At 37.6% G+C, this 20,042-nt stretch overlaps 8 protein-coding genes across 8 annotated transcripts; 5 read left to right on the top strand and 3 right to left on the bottom strand.

Moving 5' to 3' along the window:
• Positions 1-282: 282 nt before the first annotated feature.
• On the top strand, positions 283-2,471 carry L201_005266 (uncharacterized protein; the record flags this gene model as incomplete). Its single annotated transcript, XM_066220999.1, has 8 exons — positions 283-561; positions 621-756; positions 857-1,236; positions 1,325-1,549; positions 1,636-1,886; positions 1,954-2,033; positions 2,112-2,138; positions 2,197-2,471. The coding sequence occupies 8 exons, from the start codon at positions 283-285 to the stop codon at positions 2,469-2,471; spliced, it is 1,653 nt and encodes a 550-aa protein (XP_066077096.1).
• A 619-nt stretch (positions 2,472-3,090) lies between these two features.
• L201_005265 (uncharacterized protein) lies at positions 3,091-4,568 on the top strand (the record flags this gene model as incomplete). The annotated part of the gene is made up of 7 exons (XM_066220998.1): positions 3,091-3,248; positions 3,311-3,385; positions 3,467-3,671; positions 3,767-3,832; positions 3,915-4,106; positions 4,206-4,362; positions 4,453-4,568. 7 exons carry the CDS (start codon positions 3,091-3,093, stop codon positions 4,566-4,568), a joined length of 969 nt encoding a protein of 322 aa, XP_066077095.1.
• A 453-nt stretch (positions 4,569-5,021) lies between these two features.
• On the bottom strand, positions 5,022-6,992 carry L201_005264 (uncharacterized protein; the record flags this gene model as incomplete). The annotated part of the gene is made up of 7 exons (XM_066220997.1): positions 5,022-5,265; positions 5,342-5,657; positions 5,739-6,186; positions 6,263-6,474; positions 6,550-6,659; positions 6,733-6,878; positions 6,939-6,992. 7 exons carry the CDS (start codon positions 6,990-6,992, stop codon positions 5,022-5,024), a joined length of 1,530 nt encoding a protein of 509 aa, XP_066077094.1.
• A 1,294-nt stretch (positions 6,993-8,286) lies between these two features.
• On the top strand, positions 8,287-9,984 carry L201_005263 (uncharacterized protein; the record flags this gene model as incomplete). Its single annotated transcript, XM_066220996.1, has 7 exons — positions 8,287-8,619; positions 8,686-8,792; positions 8,848-8,942; positions 9,021-9,208; positions 9,284-9,465; positions 9,524-9,772; positions 9,852-9,984. 7 exons carry the CDS (start codon positions 8,287-8,289, stop codon positions 9,982-9,984), a joined length of 1,287 nt encoding a protein of 428 aa, XP_066077093.1.
• A 218-nt stretch (positions 9,985-10,202) lies between these two features.
• L201_005262 (uncharacterized protein) lies at positions 10,203-12,011 on the bottom strand (the record flags this gene model as incomplete). Its single annotated transcript, XM_066220995.1, has 6 exons — positions 10,203-10,362; positions 10,420-10,806; positions 10,894-11,229; positions 11,293-11,364; positions 11,424-11,721; positions 11,789-12,011. 6 exons carry the CDS (start codon positions 12,009-12,011, stop codon positions 10,203-10,205), a joined length of 1,476 nt encoding a protein of 491 aa, XP_066077092.1.
• Positions 12,012-13,016: 1,005 nt separating this feature from the next.
• On the top strand, positions 13,017-14,619 carry L201_005261 (uncharacterized protein; the record flags this gene model as incomplete). The annotated part of the gene is made up of 11 exons (XM_066220994.1): positions 13,017-13,121; positions 13,198-13,361; positions 13,427-13,452; positions 13,519-13,553; positions 13,612-13,648; positions 13,716-13,779; positions 13,839-13,894; positions 13,954-14,016; positions 14,074-14,142; positions 14,213-14,253; positions 14,350-14,619. 11 exons carry the CDS (start codon positions 13,017-13,019, stop codon positions 14,617-14,619), a joined length of 930 nt encoding a protein of 309 aa, XP_066077091.1.
• A 385-nt stretch (positions 14,620-15,004) lies between these two features.
• On the top strand, positions 15,005-15,981 carry L201_005260 (uncharacterized protein; the record flags this gene model as incomplete). The annotated part of the gene is made up of 5 exons (XM_066220993.1): positions 15,005-15,144; positions 15,244-15,357; positions 15,423-15,521; positions 15,602-15,727; positions 15,795-15,981. The coding sequence occupies 5 exons, from the start codon at positions 15,005-15,007 to the stop codon at positions 15,979-15,981; spliced, it is 666 nt and encodes a 221-aa protein (XP_066077090.1).
• Positions 15,982-16,741: 760 nt separating this feature from the next.
• L201_005259 (uncharacterized protein) lies at positions 16,742-19,552 on the bottom strand (the record flags this gene model as incomplete). The annotated part of the gene is made up of 11 exons (XM_066220992.1): positions 16,742-16,798; positions 16,862-17,144; positions 17,217-17,280; positions 17,357-17,772; positions 17,854-18,064; positions 18,145-18,416; positions 18,483-18,529; positions 18,592-18,685; positions 18,755-18,948; positions 19,047-19,277; positions 19,358-19,552. 11 exons carry the CDS (start codon positions 19,550-19,552, stop codon positions 16,742-16,744), a joined length of 2,064 nt encoding a protein of 687 aa, XP_066077089.1.
• Between the last annotated feature and the right edge of the window lie 490 nt (positions 19,553-20,042).

The raw sequence follows: 20,042 nt of genomic DNA, 5'->3' as shown, positions 1-20,042 counted from the left end.
CTCTATTACGCAGATCGCATAATTTATTTATAGCTACGATGTGAATATTTGGTAATAATGTTCTTCATCTATCAGCTGGTCTTCCATCTTTAGCTTAAATCTAAACGGACCGCTATACGGGTACGGTCCGCTGGATGCACTATTCACTTGATATCTTATACAACAGACAAAAGATGATACTATATACTGCCTGATAGATACACAGTTTGTGATTGTTCCCCTGATTTCCTGTTCACATTGTATATCCAGCTAAACATCATTTTATCGAGCTGTACAACAATGATGTTGAATTACTTGTCAATTTTACTCTACTTATCCTCCTCATCTCTAGCTTCGATTCTACCTCGCTGGTCACCTCCTATAGTGAGATTACCCTATGCGACATATCAAGGATATCATAACGAATCATCTGGATTAGATGTGTTTTTAGGTGTGAGATATGCAGCTTCGACAGAAGGTCAAAATAGGTGGAGAGAAGCACAACCTCCTATAGATCAATCAAATGATGGAATTTTGAACGCTACTGTATATCCTAAACAATGCCCTCAGGCTACAGCTGGAGTGAGTTGGATATCTAGATACACTTGATAGACGTTTATGATGATTTGACTGTGTCATAGGGAATCATCTCAGCCGCTCAATACGATCCACTTCAATCAGTTGATTCCGAAGATTGCTTGTTTGTCAATATTTATGCACCACCCAATGCAAAGAATCTACCTGTATTAGTATGGATTCACGGTGGTGGATGGGATCGTAAGTCTACATGGGCCTCATGATTTGTGACCCGCTGAAACATAACACATCAAGAAAGAATCAGCTGATGTAATTTTTTAAATCAATCATTCTTTATTAGATAACTCTGCTCGAGAATTTGATCCTACACCATTAATAAATTATTCCAACAATTCGTTCATTTCAGTTATAATACAATATCGCTTAGGTGCATTTGGTTTTTTACAATCACCTTTAATGTTAAAGGATAATGGTTTGAATGTAGGTATAACAGATGCTAGGGCATCTTTGAAATGGGTACAAAAGTATATTGGATTATTTGGTGGAGATAAAGATAAAGTGACTATTTGGGGTCAAAGTTCAGGTGGTGGTACGATCTTACATCTTTTAGCTGCTCAAGCTGAAAATCAAGAAAGAATGAATGAAAACTTGTGGAAAAATGTGGTAATGAGTAGTCCGTATTTGGTTCCTATGGGAAAATGTGATTCAAGGTATTGGCAAGTAAGTTTAATTTGCTCTGTAGTGTACTTTTCATTCGATGAGTTTGTTTGGGGCTGTTGAGGTATTAGCTTATTGACGTTGAGTACAGAACCAATTCAACAATTTCTCTACAGCTGCAAATTGTTCATCATCTGCAAATACCCTTGAATGTCTTCGGAATACAACCACCGATGCACTGAAGATACTTAGTCATCAATTCGATACAATATTACAACCTGGTCACCCATCAGCTTATGAACCTTGTATTGAAGGTGAAGGAGGTTATCTGATTAGTAATACAGCTGAAAGGTTGAAGAATGGTAAAATTCCAAATGTCAGTACTGTCTCATTCTATCCAGTTTCATAAAAATTCAGTTTGACTATACCATATCATGCTGATACATGATTTCCTCCATTCAGTCATATATTATCGGCGGATCGAATTTCAATGATGGCTCTTCATTCGTTTCAACCACTTTAACTCCTCCAAACAATTTCACCAACATATCAGCTGAAGCCGATGTCAGATTAGAGAATTTCTTGATCAATAGTTTCCCTCTATCAAGGGGATCTCAAGATGTACAGCGTATACTTGACCTATATCCTTTAAATCAGTTTATCGATAATCATGCTAGAGGTGCAGAAATCTTCCAAGACGTGATCTTTGCTTGGTTAGTGCCCATAGATACGCATAAACATGACCAAGATCCTCTGCTAACCAGAGTATTCGTTTTCTAGTCCGGTGGATTGGACTCTAGATAAAACGCAGAATGGTTGGAGGTATCTATATGCTGTAAAAGATGCTATACATGCTAGAGGTGAGCTTAACAGAATGTAGGGCGGTGGATTGCCTGGTCTCGTTATAGAAAACTGATATCTTTTTGCTATCAATCTAGATAACGCCTATGAATTCCCATATTTCTGTAAATATTCATTATTTGTAGACATTACTTACAGCGAGCTGATATTCTTGAGCTGTAGATAACAGTCTTTCACCCTACTCTCCTACATTATACGCATCTTACATAGCACCTATAATATCTTTGATCACTTCTGATTCACCAAATAGTCTCCAGTCACTACAGCCAGTCAACGATCCTACTTGGCCTATTTACTCAAATAAAGGCGAATATAAAGTGTTGAATGTCACAGTTGCCAATATTAGTAGTTCCTACATATCACAAAATCAACCTCAAATTGGGACTGAGGAGAGATGTGATTTTTGGGCTCAAGTCAGGATTGATAATGGTTGGTAATGCATTTATAAGTATTCATAAAAGATACGGTCTGCTATGCAAATCCATGGTACTTATTCATGAGTGCAGTGATTTGGTAGGATGATAACTATGAGATGAAATGATCAAGTGAAATATCAGTTTTAGGCTGTGTGGGATCGTTTATCCATAGTACCGTTACAATTCTGACTGTGCCGCATGCTAACGCGACCGACACCTTGTTCTGCGATTCTTTTCTTTTCCTTCTTCTAGCGTCAGAATCCCTTTCATTTTGCCCTTTTCTACTCGTTGAATTAAAATTGAGACGGTAAGATTCCCAGGAATTAACGTGAGACAGCAAGGGGATCAACCCTGAACAATGACATCGATCTGTTTACAAAGGCACCAGAAATTTACCGAAGAAATAGAAAGGAAAAAATCACAGTTGTACAATAATGTAAAGATAATTTCGTTTCTCTTACCATGCATAGAGAAGCGTAACTCAAAAACAATGTCAAGCTGTCCATGATCATCTTGAGATCACTATCATATCAACAGACAACAAACTTTGATTGAAGGACATTATCAAGTGAAGCATACCTTCTGAAACGTCAACATTGTGAACAAAGAACTTGAATACGAAACAATTCTTGGTCATAAAATGGGTTTACTGGAATCGTTACCGCCTGATATGAGAGTTCAGGTCAATCAAATATGGGCTTCACCTAGGAAAAGAGCTATTTCATCAGCTATAATCATAATGACAGTGTTGTTATCGATTTTGGGCATCCTTGGATATATACCGACAATCCCTTTACTGTAAGTTATATATCGTTTGAGTCTTCTTTAACGGTTTGATATCAGCTGACGCTACATTTTAGACCGGTAAACGATTATCGTCTTGATGAAGGTGCTACAAGGAGTTCTAGCTGGAAAGTTAAGAGTGATTTCGATATGTGAGTTATTCTTCTGATACGGTTGCTATGCTCTATGTCTTGCTGAAACTGAGCTGTCCTGTAATTCTTGTTCATATTTAGCGTTGTTTCACACTATAATGAAGATGTAGGAATGATGAAAGATTCAATCAACGGAGTACTACATAGATTACCAAGACGTAAATCAAGAAGAGTCATAATCTATTGCAAAGGTCCACCAAATGAAACAAGTCTAAAAGCATTATCGGATATATCAGATGAAGTTGTTCAACTTGAAAATGTTGGGAGAGAAGGTGAAACTTATTTAGTGAGTATATACACCCAATCCAGATTGTGGGTATGTTAACTCAAATACACATTTAATTAACTAATCAATATAATTCTTCCTTCGTCCACTACTAGTCACATATAGTTAGACATTACGAAACACCTTTCACCAATTTAGCTGGACATACTATATTTATGCAGGTAAGCTCGTTATTCTGGTGCTATAATATGCATATAATATTATCTATGTTGATACTGATTGTGAATTGTACCTATCTGATAGCCTCATTTAGCATGGCATTGGCTTTTCTTACCTCGATTAGAAAGAGATTTAGATCAAAACACAGGTTTTTTATCATTTGGTCCATATATTTCACATATTTGTGGAAAAGATTCACATGATCAACATAATCCTAGAATGGCTGATATATATAGTATGTTCAGAATGGATTTATGTCCACCTGATTCTATTTTGGTAAGTGTGCTAAACCCTCCTCTATCTACACTGATATCTAACTGTTCATAGAAACAAGGCCATTTACTGATTGATATTCATCCCACTAATTGTTTATAGGGTACATGGGCAGGTCAATTTGTAGTTTCTAGACAAAGGATATTAGAAAATCCATTAAGAGCATATGAGAATTTGAGAAATAAATTTCACGAGCCAAAAGAACATTGGATATATAAAGAAGGTTGGTGGAATAATGAACCTTCAAATCCTACTTTAGGTGAGTAAGGAATGGATATAAGATTAATATGCTACTGTTGTATCTTATCTTTTCGCTGACGAATTGCGCGGACCTTTCTTGTGATAATAGGTCATGCACTTGAAAGATCTTGGCCAATGATTTTCAATTGTACCGATCCGACTAAAGTCGAAACTTGCAAGGAGGAAGGTCCCACAGGTCTTTGTCAATGTTCAGACAAGTATTAATAATCCAAAGAGGATATCTCACAAGAAACAGTGTCATCCAGAATCCTAATCATAGATTCGACGATTTATGCAAGGCGAAAAACATTATTTAAACATATCCAGCGGAAAACGGTCATCCCGCCACCGATCGCTTGAAGCATATCATCTTCAGCACACCCATTTCAACTGATATCCTCTGCCAGTTTTCGCGCCGAGACGATACTTCACAGCAGATAACATGTCATTAAAAAGTATTGGATGCGACAGGGATCTGCATGTTCTGGCTATATGTCGCATCTATATATATTGGAATGGAATCATGTAATTGTGTATTTGTTTGGATAATGTGTATCTAGATACAGATGTCTCATGTATGATTATGCGTGTATAAATGCTATAAAATGACAATAAAAAGAAAAAAAACCTGCAAATGTCCCTAAAAATCAAATTTCGGACCGACCCCGCAAACTTGACTTATAAAAGTCTTCTTTCCAAATTTCTTCTACCATTTACCCAGTCAGTTTCATGTAAAGTCATTTCAGGTGTACCGAATAAAGCATTATCAACAGCTTCTACACCAAGCATGAAAGAATGATCTTGATTACCACATTCATATTTCCATGAACCGAATCTACCTCTTGATCTAATATTAAATTCATCTTTTAATGTTGGAAGTATTTGCGATATTGCTTGATCTCTACCTAATGATGGTGTAGGGCTAGTTAAATATAGCAATTCACTCATCAATCAGCTATTTATTCAACATGATAGCTTAAGGAACAAACAGTACTCACTATCCATGATCGAATCTTCTCTCATACAATGAAACGATTTCATCAGTAGGCAACATTAATTCAGTTGAAATTGCACCTTTTATAGTATTTTCCATTAATTTATCTAAATCTACTGGTTTTTCAGATGATTGACAAACTTCTAACATTATACTCCAATATGGACCTTCTTTAGGTTCTTTATCGAATGATAGTGATGAATCTGCTTTTTGTATAGTAGGTAATTTGATATTATCTTGAGGACAGTTATAAGGTGAATAATTTGAAAATATGGTTGCTCGATAGAAAGGTGCATCATCTTCCGGGAAATACAACCAGCCTATGTTTGAAACGTAGAAATAAATCAGCACTGCTTGATTTCTTATTTCACTTATATGCAAATATTGAATTCCACACTCACATTTATCACCTATTCTATCTGGTCGTTGGCCTCTTATTCCAATACCAAGTACGATTGTACTTGAATATACCAAACCTTGTTTTGCTGCTACTTTCATTTTTTGAATGGACGTTTGATCATTCTTATCTCCTTCCAAAACATCTAATAAACCATCTAAAGCCATTGTAGAGACCAAGTTTTGATATTTCACTTTTTTTCCATCATCAAATATAACTATTTTATCTTTTGCATTTATATTTTTAACTTGTCCAGATTTACCTAATTTGAATTTTTTGCTAGGTAATTGTTTAGACACAGCTGTCCATATACCACCTGTACCATCTTTCATTGGGAATTTGAATGTAGCATTAGGTCCCCAATTTCCTGCTGTTTCCATTGTTAAAGCATTTCTTACTACCGTTCGTACATTGGGAGCTGCCACTCTTTCACCTAACCATTTACATTGCATCTAATTCACAACTCACAATGGTTAGCAATCTTGTTTTAAAAGTCAATTTTAGGATTGATTCTGGTCGTGAACTCACTTTAGTCGTTGGTGTTCCCCATACTTTGTAATTGTAAGGTCTCATGAATAAATCCGCTATTCCTTCTCCCATATTCCTTACAATCCATTCATCGAAATTTTTAGGTTTATGTCCAGGAGTTTGAGCACGATGTTCAGCAGCAGCTAATAGACCATCTACACATTTTACACGTAAATCTAGTGGTAACTGTGATACGTTATTCTGATATGGGTCTGTAATGAATTGATCAACGATAATCAGCTTTCTGATGGGTACCTATCAATTTGAATTAAACAAACCGAACTCACAAGGAACCCAGTTCCCAGCACTTCTAACATAACTAACTCTTTGATGTGTAGTCCAATCGTCATCATTTGGTAAAGCTCGATGTATAGCGTCGTCGAAATAGGCGTAATGTCTGTGGTATTATCAGTATGAAGAGCAGCTTGTCATCTCGTCAACATTTAGGTTAGCATGAAAATATTACTAACGAGAAAATAACGTGACCTCCAACATCGAAGTAGAATCCCTCTTCGGTTACATCTGTACTTGCTAAACCACCTGGTTGTTCTGCTGCATCAGCTATCAGGTATTCTCTTCCAAGTTGATTTAGTCGAGTTGCCGCTCCAAGACCAGTCTAAGGTAGCATTAGCTTTATCTATTAATCTTACAGTTCATTCTGTAATCTTCCACTCACGGGTCCTGCACCAATGACCAAAGTTTCTGTTTCTACGATATCTTCAATGGACATTGTGTTTTATCTAATTCTCGCAATCTTTCGTCCTACTTTCTACAATTTGATAAACGGATAGTCCTTTGATGATTTGGTCAATTTTCAAAACTTATCACTTGAATTGAAGACCCAACGAGCAATTTTATCACTTTGTCAACTTTTTCAAACTTTTAATCAAAACACAAATCGATCAACATGAAATTTCGCAGCCGCACGTTTCTATCCTAGACATAGCGTGACTTTTCCCTTGATGTTTTCTTAACGAAACAACCTGTCATTTTTGATAACGGGAAAACATAACTATGATGATCTACAGCACGATAAGGCGTAAAAGCCGAAACAACCTTCTTTAACCCTGTGTGAATATAGTATGACTACCAAAGTAGTTAGAAATCGCTGTAGAAAACGAAAAATTTTCATGAGGATTAGGGTATATTTCCTTCTGCGCAAATGAGGGTTTTTAAGTGGACATTCCGTCATTCAGGTGTAATTCTTCAAAGCTTGTTTCTGTATTGCCGTAGGTAGTTAAAAAGGAATGTGAGAGATATGTGCGAATTCTGGATGGATCGAAAAAAAGAGAAAACGCACGTATCTATTATGATTCAGTGCAGCGATTCCAGTAGTTGTGCAGGTTTGGAACTGCGTAAAAATAGAATAACCACTTACGTCAACGTCAATGATGCTGTTTTCTAAAGACCCTTTTTCCGTGTCCTGAGTTTGCTCAGAAGAGATATAAATTGCGTTTCGGGCATGCTTAAAAAGATTTCCGCAGGATAACGATTCAAATCTGCACGGTCAATTCTGGCTGTGCGTTCTCAGTACCATTGATGTTGCAACTGCCTTTTGCTGATTAGCGTTGTGCGTTCATAGTAACACAAACTGTGTTGCGGTGCACATCAATCCGATGCTATCTTGTGTGTGTGGTCTGCTAAACCAAGTTAACATTTCATAGTGCATACGGTTTTTTCTTGTGAGCTACAAATAAAGAATTCATGCGATTCAGGAACATCTTCGCAGTTCCAGTCCGTACCCTATTTATAGTAAGAACCCTCGGTCTTTTACCGAAAAATAACCAGATAATATCGAATTTTTCAGTCTCCCAACACAGGTTTTTTTTCTTTGGTTGTGATCATTACATAATTACCCACTATACGATATGCGTTGTTGTTACGGATAATGATAATAACAACAACAATACCGAAAATTCGACTACATGAATTATGGTATTTGCAGGACAACCACCATGGTACTATTGTTACAGCTACGCTTATCAACCTTACATTCCGAATTATAAGTATATGAGACTAACGTGATGGCTCGTCTTCCAGTAGAATTGGCGATAATCGTTTTCCTAATTATACTAGCTTTCACATCTATACACCTGCTTCCAACTTCTTCGTCTCGTCCTAGACTATCTCTCTTACCTCAACCAGATTATGCGATCAATGTCAAACCGCCCAATCCAGCTGAATCGGAGAATCGCCAATTGAGTACTGATCAATGTATAGAGAGATATCCTAAATTGTATCATGAAGCGGATAGAGCAAGACAATGGTATCATGCCAAGGGAGGGATAAGTAAAGAGATGATTGATGCCTCAGAGCAGGATGGTGGTAATGCTAGATTAGTGATATTGAACAACAAGGTGAGTTTTATTTAAGAACCTCATTATCCATAATTACATGCAAACTCAAAGCTTTGTTGTTTTTAGCTATATGTTAAAGCTTTCAATGGAGGAATCAATACACGTACTCAAGCTGCTATAGCTGCTGTCTATAGTACGCTTTTAACAAGTCCTGAACCGATGCCCGATATCGAGTGTGTTCTTGACTATCACGCCATGATAGCATTTTACTAAGATTTACGGTTTCAGTTTCGTTATACAGACGAGTGATGGTGGATCAGGTGAAAATCCAAGATTCTCACTTGATAGAGAAGAACATCAAAAAGCACTGTGGTTGATGCCAGGTAAGTCATTCAAAATGCAGAAATAGACATCCGAACTAAATAAGTTCAACTACATTGTTAACAATCACTTGATATTAGATTTTGGATTCTTCTCTTGGCCTGAACCTGGAGTTGGTGCATATTCTGAAGTCAGAGCTAAGTCATTGGAATATGAACACAACCTTGGTCTTCGATTGAATGATGAATTAGAAGTATTACATGATAGCTGGGAGAATAAGACACAGAAATTGTTTTGGAGAGGCGCACCTATGGTGGAAGTTAGACAAGTGAGCTAAAATATTCCCACATTCATATTAATGACCGCGCTCCAATAGACTGATCTCTTTCATTTCGCCATACAGGATTTACTTCGAGCGAGTAGAGATCAACCATGGTCAGATGTTAAAGAATTGAATTGGGGAGCAGTAAATCAAGATGAAGATGGGAGGAAACAAAATAATGGGGATTTGAAAACTCCAGCAGAACATTGTCAATATGCTTTCTTAGCTCATGTTGAAGGTTGGGCATATAGTGGACGATTGAAGTAAGTCAAAGGTTCTCACATTTCAGTAGCATAGAAATTGATTTCGACAGTATAACAGATATCTACAGCAATGTAGATCCGTTATTGTGGCTCACCCTTTGAGGTATATACAACATTATCATCATCTATTCAATACTGTAGAAGGTCATCCAGATCAAAATATGGTAGAAGTCAAATTACCTTTAGAAGAAAATTTACCTTCTGCAATGACACGACTTGTTGATCCAGATAACGTAGAAAAAGTAAGAAGGATAGCAGATAATAGTTGGAAAATGATGAGAGAAGGTTATATAAGTCCAGCAGCTAAGTTAGTAACCTCCCCTTCCGCAGTTTATTTAGCTTTTCGAAGTCCAATAAGTCAACTACTAACAGTCTTTTACGTACAGTGAATGCTATTATCGATATGCACTTAGAGCCTACGCTTCTGTCCAAACATTTCAACCATCGCTAGAAGATAGATCGGTTCCCTATGAAAGTTTCGTGCTCATGGGTACCACCCATTGGGATCCACATAGATGATACATATGTAGAAATGCTGTCATGACACGACTTTTCGGTATGATTCGGTCAACAGCCAGCAGTGATTACCCATTTCATAACGCAGACTTTACAAACCAAGTGTAAAAATTACAAGCGAAATGGAAGTAAAATCTATAAGAATTCGTATTAATTCTACTCTTCCAAGCTTCCCATTCTCTAGCCCATGGCACGTTGCATCATCTTTTAGAGTTTGTTGTTTACATTTTCTTAGTGTCGTCTTCTATGACCTGCTCTTCATCCTTTCCATAAGTCACCTCAGTAGGTTTGTTCTTGGCATCTTGTCTGTATTCGGGAACTTGTCGAATGATTAACAGTGTGGGGAAAATACATACAACACAAAGGGCGAAATTTATACCACTATCGAGAGGATGTAAGCCTAGCCCAACGTTTCTGATGGTTGTGCAGGACACTTACAGAGGTACCCATCTAGCTTTTACATTAGAATTGATACCATAAGATACAGCTTGACCTACAGCTTCCACACATCTAAAAATACCACCATTTCTAGCATTACCTTGAACGTCAACGACAAAACAACTAATCAACCAATAAATATATGATTGACATAAATAAGCCATAATTTGTTGAATTAATAAAGGTAAATAAGCGACTGCCCATCCTGAAGAAGACCAATCGTATTTAGGTGCTTTAGACATTTTATAAAATCTAGCTTGGTTCGCACAAATCCATGCAAAAGTAGCTAAAGATGGGATCATAAATACCCAAAAACCTAAATGTGCTCTAGCTCTTTGATTTAATCTTTTGTTATCTAAAACAAATCTTCCGTATAAGCCGGTAAATCTAGATATCACAATGAATCCTATTTGATTAGCTCAATCTTCCAAAACATTCCGTTTGATAAGTTTGGAGGAAGAGGTTCTAACTTACACAACAATAGAAGCAGGTACAATAAAAGAAGATAAACTTCTAGCTCTTACAGTAAAATAATTTGCTAAATAAGTTGACATCACACCACCTAAGAAATAAGAATAAAAGGCTAAAGGAAAAAATAATAACATTCTTGGATGTATAATAGCTTTCCATAATAATCTCATTTCTGCCTTTATTGGTTTTTTAGCTGGCATTATAATTGCTACTCCATCTGCTCTTCTAACTTTTTCAGGATTGGCAATCAGGAAACTTATTGGGAAACCAACAGCTTCGATTCCAACAAAAATTAGGTATGTTGATGTAGCGATTGCTCCAGCGGCTGCATTTTTGGCACTATAGAGGATTTTATCAGTAAAAAAGGTTTTTTCGTAAATATCTATTAACGATATAACTCACTTTCTAGATAAAGCAATTGAACCTCCTACAAGTTGACCTAAATTTCTAGCAGCTACCCAAATAGCAAGATAGCTAGTCTGCAAGTCAGCAACTTTTAAAAGTCCAAAAAGAGGAATAGCAAATCTACTTACTGTCCTCTTCTACCTTCTTCAGGATAACTCAAGATAATAGCTGCTTCAGCCACATACCAGAAACCGAATCCTAAACCATATAGGAATCGACCAAAGATCAAATACCATTGAACACCATATTCTGAATTGACGTAATAAGCTGAACCATTGATAGCGAATGTAGATGCACCGATAATTAACATTAGCCTGATACCCATTCTTGATGCTAATGGACCTCCAAATAACGAAATTAAAGCTGTAGCTGAGTAACTTGCTGCTTGTGCTGCTGATACGGTGTAGGGTGTAGCTTGCCCACCACCTGATTTAACATATAACGTCACAAATCAGCGATCTTGATCTATCACCATACGTTACACGTCACTCACCACCAAGACCACTAATAGCATCAGCCATAGCTGGACCACAGAAAGCTAAAGCTGAAACCACACAAATCTGGAAGAATGAACTTCGGTAGATTGCATCCCATTTATTCTTTGGTGGTGGAGGTGGTGGTAAGATATCCATAGCATCTGGATCTGATGGAAGAGCATAATCATCTACCACTGCGGTAGCTTGTGCTTGGATGTGACTCTCTCTGGTGGTCGCCATGTTGTTTGAGTGATTGGCAACTGAACAATCAACCTGGAGGTTATGATAATGCTTGGAAAGAAGAAATCAGAAAGAAGAAGAAAAAGAAGAAGAAAACGGGAATGCTATCATGATAACGCTTTCGATATTTTAATGAATCGACGCTAAAATGGACACTTCGCCGGTGTAACGATTTGTGAAATGCCTGCAGGCAGATTGGTCTATCGACAAAGAACATACTGTGGTTGTACCCGTATAATGCCTGATTGAACTGTTCTGTTAACATATCCATATGAGCGATCGGTATTTCCCATGTCCGAAATGGGTTTCTAGTGTCCGCGAAAACACCGTTCCATTGGCCTAGGAGATAACATTAACCGTCGCTTAAGCTATCAAACGTGACGTTGATGGCGTGAGAACAGAACAACCTTATCTTCAAATTCTGTACTAACAAAGTCGGGGCCAAAAGTGGAGCCAAGTCATTCCTCTTCGGATATGCTTGAGCATTCTTACGTTCGGACCGATGGACATTGACTCTGAGCAATGATTTCAAAGCGTTAAATCCAAGAGACTTTTCAACTCGATCAAAGACAAGTGGGAGGATTCAAGCGCGTTTGAGACGCCGAATCGGATATAACCGATAAGAAGGTTGTTTTCTCCTTTCTCACCCCATACATCACATGATGGTATTCGATAGCTCATAATAACAACTCGTCAATATAAAATCATGCTGCTGTATCTTGGCGTCGTCAAATGAACACTGAAGAGAAGTTACTTTCAGCAGACACGATAGTCTGGCAGGCAGATGAAGGAAGACGGCAATTCCGATTAAACCTTTTATCAGTTGTATAACCCAGATAAACTTATCTCGTTGATTTCTCTATATCAATATCAAAACTCATCCTGTAGCTTTACACCATCACTTATTACATACCTGAAATAATTGACTACAATTGAATCAAGCGTACTACCTCATACTCTCGCAGTTTATCATATCCACATTCTTGAGAATAACTGTTAAACAATATGGTTCAAGCTACACCAACCGTACAAACAGTACCAGCCAGTGCACCAATCGAAGAGATTTTAGATATTCTTCATCGAGATGGTGTTATCGTCTTATCCGATTATGTGAGTTTGATTACAGTCTCACTTATATCGATAATTGGATAAACAACAAACAGGACTGATATTACTATGACGATAGGCTACTGAGGAAGAAGTAGATGCTTTAACAGCTAAAGCGATCCCTCATTTCGAGAAAGCTGAAAAAGCTGAAAAACCAGCTGAGAAATTTAAAGGATTCAGAGCATCAAATACAACAGTGTTTTATGATTTGATAGGTGCTGTTCCAGAAGATACTTCAAAGCTGTGAGTGGCTAAGCACATCAAGACATGTTGACCCACGATTCTGATATTATGGTTGAATACTTCAGTCTACAAAGAAAAGTCTGGCATCAAGGTACGTTGGCGATACGTTCACTTCATTTCAAAAGGAAGATTTTTAAAGCTAATTCATCGAACACAGTCATGGAAGAGTTCTTATCGCCCGAGACTTGGGAAGTAAGTACAGCTATTCCGCAGCATACATATCTCTCAATCTAATCTATATAAATTATAGTGGTATGGTGATAAGAAAGAAACTAGAAAAGGAAGTTGTAAGTCAATGGAACTGTCGTCACTGGATATATTATATATATATGAAACTGAGGCTTTAGTATATAGACTGGTTACACACCTCGATTGCGTACAAAGTAGGTCCAGGAGCAGGAAGACAAGTTTTACACAGGTAAATGGTGTCTTTTCCGATTCGAGGTTATGTAAATTGATTTTAAATGCCGTTTCCAGAGATTCCAATTCCTCGATGGTACAAAGGACAGGACCGGAATCTGTACCTACCATGGGTGAGTTTGGTGAAAAATACGTCGTGCATAGACGTTCAAGCTTATAGGTCGCTGTTCAGTTTCAACCTTCATCGCTGGAGTTGATGTTACAGAAAAGAACGGTGGTACTAGGGTCATTCCTGGTTTGTTCAGTCTTGCCAGTATTGAGAGTGCATTCTGGCTGACCTCTCATTATACAGGCTCGCACCTTTGGCCGCAGGACCGTTCCCCAAAACAAGAAGATTGTTGCACGGTAGAGATGAAAAAGGGTGAGCTTGACTATGATGAGGTCTATATGATCTGCACGGTTATTAAGTAAACCATCTCTTGATGACTCAGGCTCTTTGGGTATCTGGCTCGGAAATGTCTTCCACGGTGCTGTGAGTTGTTCAACCCTTTATCGGCGTTGATTCAAAAAACAATGAATGAGGCAGCGAGCAGATATATTGACCTCGATACTGTATATACTCATATAGGGAGCAAACACATGTGAAGAAGGTGAAGAAAATTCACTTCGATACATCTACGGTCTATTCGCAACGAGTGATAATTTCAGACAAGGTGAAAACACTGTATTGACTAATAAACCTGAAGAATATATGAAAATGACGCCTGAAGTATTAAAAGTTTTAGGGTTTTATAAAGGATCTGCAGGTACAGGTGCTCTAGGTGGTAAACATCCTAAAGATGTTTGGAAAGGTTTAGAAGGTTATCAAGGTGGTGAATGGATATATCAACAGAAATGACCACCTGACCTGTATCGATATCGGCCTATAGGTATGTAGATTTATACTGTAGAAATGCATGAGATATTGTCACACAGCAAAATACAGGTCTGTGCGTAAATCAGCTCATAAATATATATATATGTGTGTGTGTGTGTGTGTGTGTGTTTGATGGTTATGACGTGTGATGAGATCCAAACACGAGGTTCACACGGCTTTTACACGACTGACCATCATATACTGTAACATTTTCATCTTAAGTACACTGAAATTACAGGAAGATCTGCAGTTTCGATCACTTCTGGGATATAAGATATGAAAATCTTTCCTTCTTCCTGTTTTTCTCTCCTTTTCTTTTCTCTTCTGTTCTCTGACTCACACTAACAAATCAACAAGGATCTACGATATGACGATCAATACAGACCTTCGTCCACTGACTTTGGAAGAATTCAAAACCTGTTGGGTAGCTCTTCCTGACAATGTCGAAAAGGAAAGAATGATGGGTAAGACCCTACAGATTAGTGAAATCCTTCCGGTAAAAGCTAAGTGAGTAGTCTTGCCAAGTACTTAAAACCCCAGATTTAGAATTCAAAGAGGAGAGTACCTGATGGCTGACCATGTCTCCATCTGATAATGACCTTGCAGAGACGGTACCACATCTGTGTTTCCTTCAAGTCGTACATCATACGATTTGAGTCCTCTGGACGCTTTAGTCGAAAGACAAACTATGAGAAGTTTCAAGCTAAGCTTTCTGCCATTGTGAGAGAAGTTCTGACAGGCGCTTCTCAAGACTATCATGGTAATATCAAACACAAGATCTCCAGACAGTCACTCAAGGAATGGTTGAAGGAAGATAGAACTGATTTACCTGACTTCGAGGATCGTTTCGATAAATCAATCGATTTCAAGGAAAAAGGTAACACGTAAGTAGTGTCTTAAGCTATGAATCTGTATTATGCACGAAGAATACTGATTCCCTACCTTTTAAATACTGAATTTACAGACTCTTCCGTCAAGGCAAATATATGCAATCCTTAGTATTATATGTGCAAGCGTGGGGAAGCCTTCTACCTTATCACATTTTCGCTTTCACTCAATCTGATCAACGGGTTTTGAATTACGGTAACCTGTATGTTAAACTGGTATTGCTTGCAATTTTGCGATCCGCTGATGCATGGTTTTGATGTCGAAACTAGAGAAAGTACCATCTTCAATTATATGATGGCAGCTCTTGTTGAGTGGAGTGAAACCGATAAGACTCTCAATTTACAATCCAAATATGCTATTTTAGGACTAGCCTTAAGTTGTGGTCAAATTGATACCGAACCAGTTACAGCAGCCACTCTAGACGTGAGAACCATGTATAAAGCTAGTAAGTCGTGATAAGCTCCTCCTTACAATTCATTCCGTGGTGTCTTGTCTATCAATCTAACTGGTCATTGCCTTACCGAATGAAGGTGAAAGACTATGCAGTATCGCTCGCTCGCTTGAAGGTATTGATCACCCCTTGAAAAATCATAACGCTCTCAAGCCAAAAAACATCCAACATCATGAATACTTCGTAAGACATCTCAGAAGTTTTGTTTGCGAGTGGATCCAATGAACTCTTGTCAAATATGATCCAAGTGCTAGAGATAAACTCGTAGCGATGTCGGGCGAATCAAAGTAGAATGACCGCTTTTGAAGCTGTTGCAACTTAAGTGGTCAGCTCCAGCAATGCAAATACTACAAGTACCATCATGTATACTCGCGTCATGACTGTTTACCGATGCAGATGGTATATACTGTACGCCACATCCCCTAAATACCGTATTGCTTATCGTAACGTACAGTGTTGGCTATGAAACTTAGCGATCAATTTTGATAATGTCGATCTTCTGTCATTCTTGAGAAAGCCATAATGTTAGGGGATGATTGATACTTCTTTGACAACGATTCAAGAATTAGCACTCGAAATCAGCATGACTGTTCTGCGAATGATTGCTGTGTAAATATGGCTCGATAATAGTCTCACAGATGCATCTTATCTAGACCATTATCTATCTACCTCTTGAATCGTTCTTCTTTTCTGAAACCTTTTTCTATCATTATATGTTCTAAACTGTACCGTTCCCTCCAAATCCCTTACTGCTAACGGTTGATTTTATTGTACACTTCCAAATCCTTGTGTACAATTAAGTCCGATTGGTGCGGAACCACTCTGTAAGAATGAAAAGATTCAGCTTATCTCTCACTGTGATATCAGATATAAAGCTTAACTTACTCTCATGTAACAAACTTTAGCTTCGATACAAGCAGTACTCGTACAATTGGGACTTCTGACCGACAATTTACCTTGATGAGCATTGTACAAATTGACTAAAGCACCACCGTCATTACTCATTTCTTCAGTTACCTTATGCCACCAAGTAGCGTTTAAAGGTGCGTTTTCTGGCCAATCGATATTTTGACCATAAGCTTTTCGAGTATTGTATTCGTATTGATAACTTGGTCCAAATTCTAGTTGTCCATCAAGTTCATTGTATGTTGATACGTTTGAATACCATCTATATTTTTGGTAGTTCACCAGAATTAGTTACCATAAAACGCTTGAAATGTTCCAGAGGCGATGAACTTACGTATGAGCATCAAGGATATCCCAAGTTTCAGCATCTACTTCATATAATCTAAATCCAGAATTGACTATCGATACAAAGCATCACTACTCAGCTACTTCTATTCATGTGTATTGCATTTGACGCAATTTACAGAGACTCACTATCGGTCAAAGGGGTGATAGAAGGACCTATCCAACCAACATTTTGAGCAGTATTTTCTGATCTAGCAGTGGCATTATTTGAATAATAAATCATATTTTGATCTTCATGCGTATGACCCCAGAATAGAGCTTTGATAGTATTGGAATATCTATCAACGATTTGATAAAAAGCATCTGTAGGTCCAATCACAGGATTTGTTCCATCCCAACCTGATAGAACATGTCCAACTATATATGCTTTACTATTTGAATCTTCACATTCTTGTAATTCTTTAGCTAAAAATTTCAAAAATCCAAAATTATCTGATTGAGTCGTATTTATAAATGAAAATATATTTGATCTGTACCATAAATCTGTATTTATCGTTATGATCTTTAAATTTGATGCATGTTGGACTGAGTATGCTCCATAATGACTGTACGAAAAGATTAGCATTTTGGATTTAGATGCTAGTCACAATAAATGTCAAATTTATGTTTGTAAGCTTGAAACTCACGTCTTAGCCTCTTTAACAGCTTCATCATCTATCCAATCATTGTTTTTCCATAATGTTGATAAATGTTCATAATTCCAACTAAACTCTTTAGTCAAATTACCAGGAAGTGTGTGAGGTGAATCGAAAGCTTGTTGATATTGATCATGATTACCTATAGCAGCGAACAAAGGTGAAGATGGATTTAGAGTCCTTTTCCATAAATTGAACAAAGCTAAATCACCATTGGGTTGTCAGTTGAACACATGGCGAAAAATTGTCTATCAGACAGGAAAAGAACGCTTATATGCTTACCAGTCTCCGTGTATTGTATATAATCTCGACTCAGTTGATTATAAGGATCATGGTAAACCAAATCACCAGTAAATAAAGTCATATTGAGTGAATCTTCTCCATCTGTTCCTGTTAAAATTGGAATAGCTTCTACCGCAGCTGCCCCCAATGCCCAAGGTGTGTCACAAGCAAAATAACCGAATCTTGGCGCAGGTACTGAGGGCGTATAGTTGGATTGAAGTGATGCTACAAGATTTCCTCTTCGACAACATAACCCGGAGGTGCAATTTGCTCTGCATACGGACGATATAAAGATCAGTGAAGGCTTTGTTTTTAGCTCGTTTTGAGGGTAAACTTACTCTGATCCTGTAGCATATTTTGGGTCAATGTGGAAATCGGACATATGCTATAGAACACACAATCAATCAGGATAGATTAACTACGAAACGATTTTTGGTATGATCTTACTAAGACTTTGACCCGATTGGTTCCTTTTGGTTCAGGAGAGGAAACATTCGAAGGTTTCGGTTTTGACCAAAACTCGTTGGGGTTAAATTTAGGTCTAGAGGGGAGATTTGATGTGGTGATGATAAGCTCGTGGTTCTAATATCACTTCCAAGTTGAGACTTACAAAGGTGGTCTAGGGCATTTTGATACTGAGATGAAATTTTGACATAAATACTGACCGTCACTTCCACTTAAATTCGCATAAGCTAAAACTTGAGCATAAAATGGACTTTGAGCATTCTCAGAATAAACTTGACATCCTGAAGTAGAAGCGAACTTGTATTGATTACACAAAGAAACGAGTAATTGTGGTACGAGCTAAGAACAGATGTTTGCATCATTATCAATATTACCGATCTCCTCAGGTATTCACCAATATGTGCCCCATGATGTTGATGGTTCATAGTGGAACTTACAGTCGGAGCTTGTTTAGCTAAAGTTCCAGCAACTGTTAAAGCATCTATACATTTCGTACAATTTGAACCTTGTTGATTTTTGATAATATCTTGAATTTGTGAAGTAACATTTTGGTATAATCCCTCTGCGGCAGATCCGAATAGAGTTGATTTTGGGTAATATAGTGGATCGGTTGTATCATTATTTGAAATGGTTTCTGGATCAGTCAAATTTTGGGGAAATGTAATGTTCTTTATTTTCAGTGGAATATTTCAGCATTTAGCGTTATTTTAAGGTGTAAATTGAAGATGTGAACATTAAGTGGACTTACTAAAATTGAATCAGTGATTTTAGGTTGGACTTGAGAAACAGTTTGAGTAGGATCATTCCAATATTCTGAGAAAAGACTAGTTGGAAATTCTCCTGCTGCTGTATATGTTTCTGGACCGAGAGCTACTTGCTGAGCTGTGACATATGTGAAACTAAGGCTAAAAGCCAAAGTAAGTCCAGTTATTTTACCGAACATGATTAATAACGAGATCCGTCACCCGTTATGTAAGATATTTGGATAAGATGATAGGAAGTTTGCGACAATGAGGACTTGATGGGCATTGCAGATCCTCCAAGAAGAATTGAAGACATATAAGTAATCAGATGCTGTTGAGTAAATATGATGATAACCATTTGCACGTTCTTATGATTACCGTTGATTCTTATCTCCCACTATCTACCCGCAATCGCATTCTCTCGTATTATCTGACATTACGGAAAGCCGAGGTGATAGTCATATTGAATGCAGCTTGATAGAACATTACTCGCTTCAAATCGAACGTGGTTATCAGCAATGGGCTGGTCTCAAGAGCATAATGAACGTTTCTTTTTAGAATTGTATTTTGTATGGTGATTAGTTATTTTTAGTTGAAAGGCTAGAAAACACAATGACGCTATTCTGGTGCCTGTTATATCTTATCTTTTGACGTTGATGTATAGTGAAAGAGGGAGGAAAGTATGCATTG

The sequence above is a fragment of the Kwoniella dendrophila genome, chromosome 7 (assembly GCF_036810415.1).
Source record: "Kwoniella dendrophila CBS 6074 chromosome 7, complete sequence".
NCBI lineage: Eukaryota > Fungi > Basidiomycota > Tremellomycetes > Tremellales > Cryptococcaceae > Kwoniella > Kwoniella dendrophila.
Note: the sequence above shows the minus strand (reverse complement) of the source record. Positions and strands in the feature narration are given on the sequence as shown.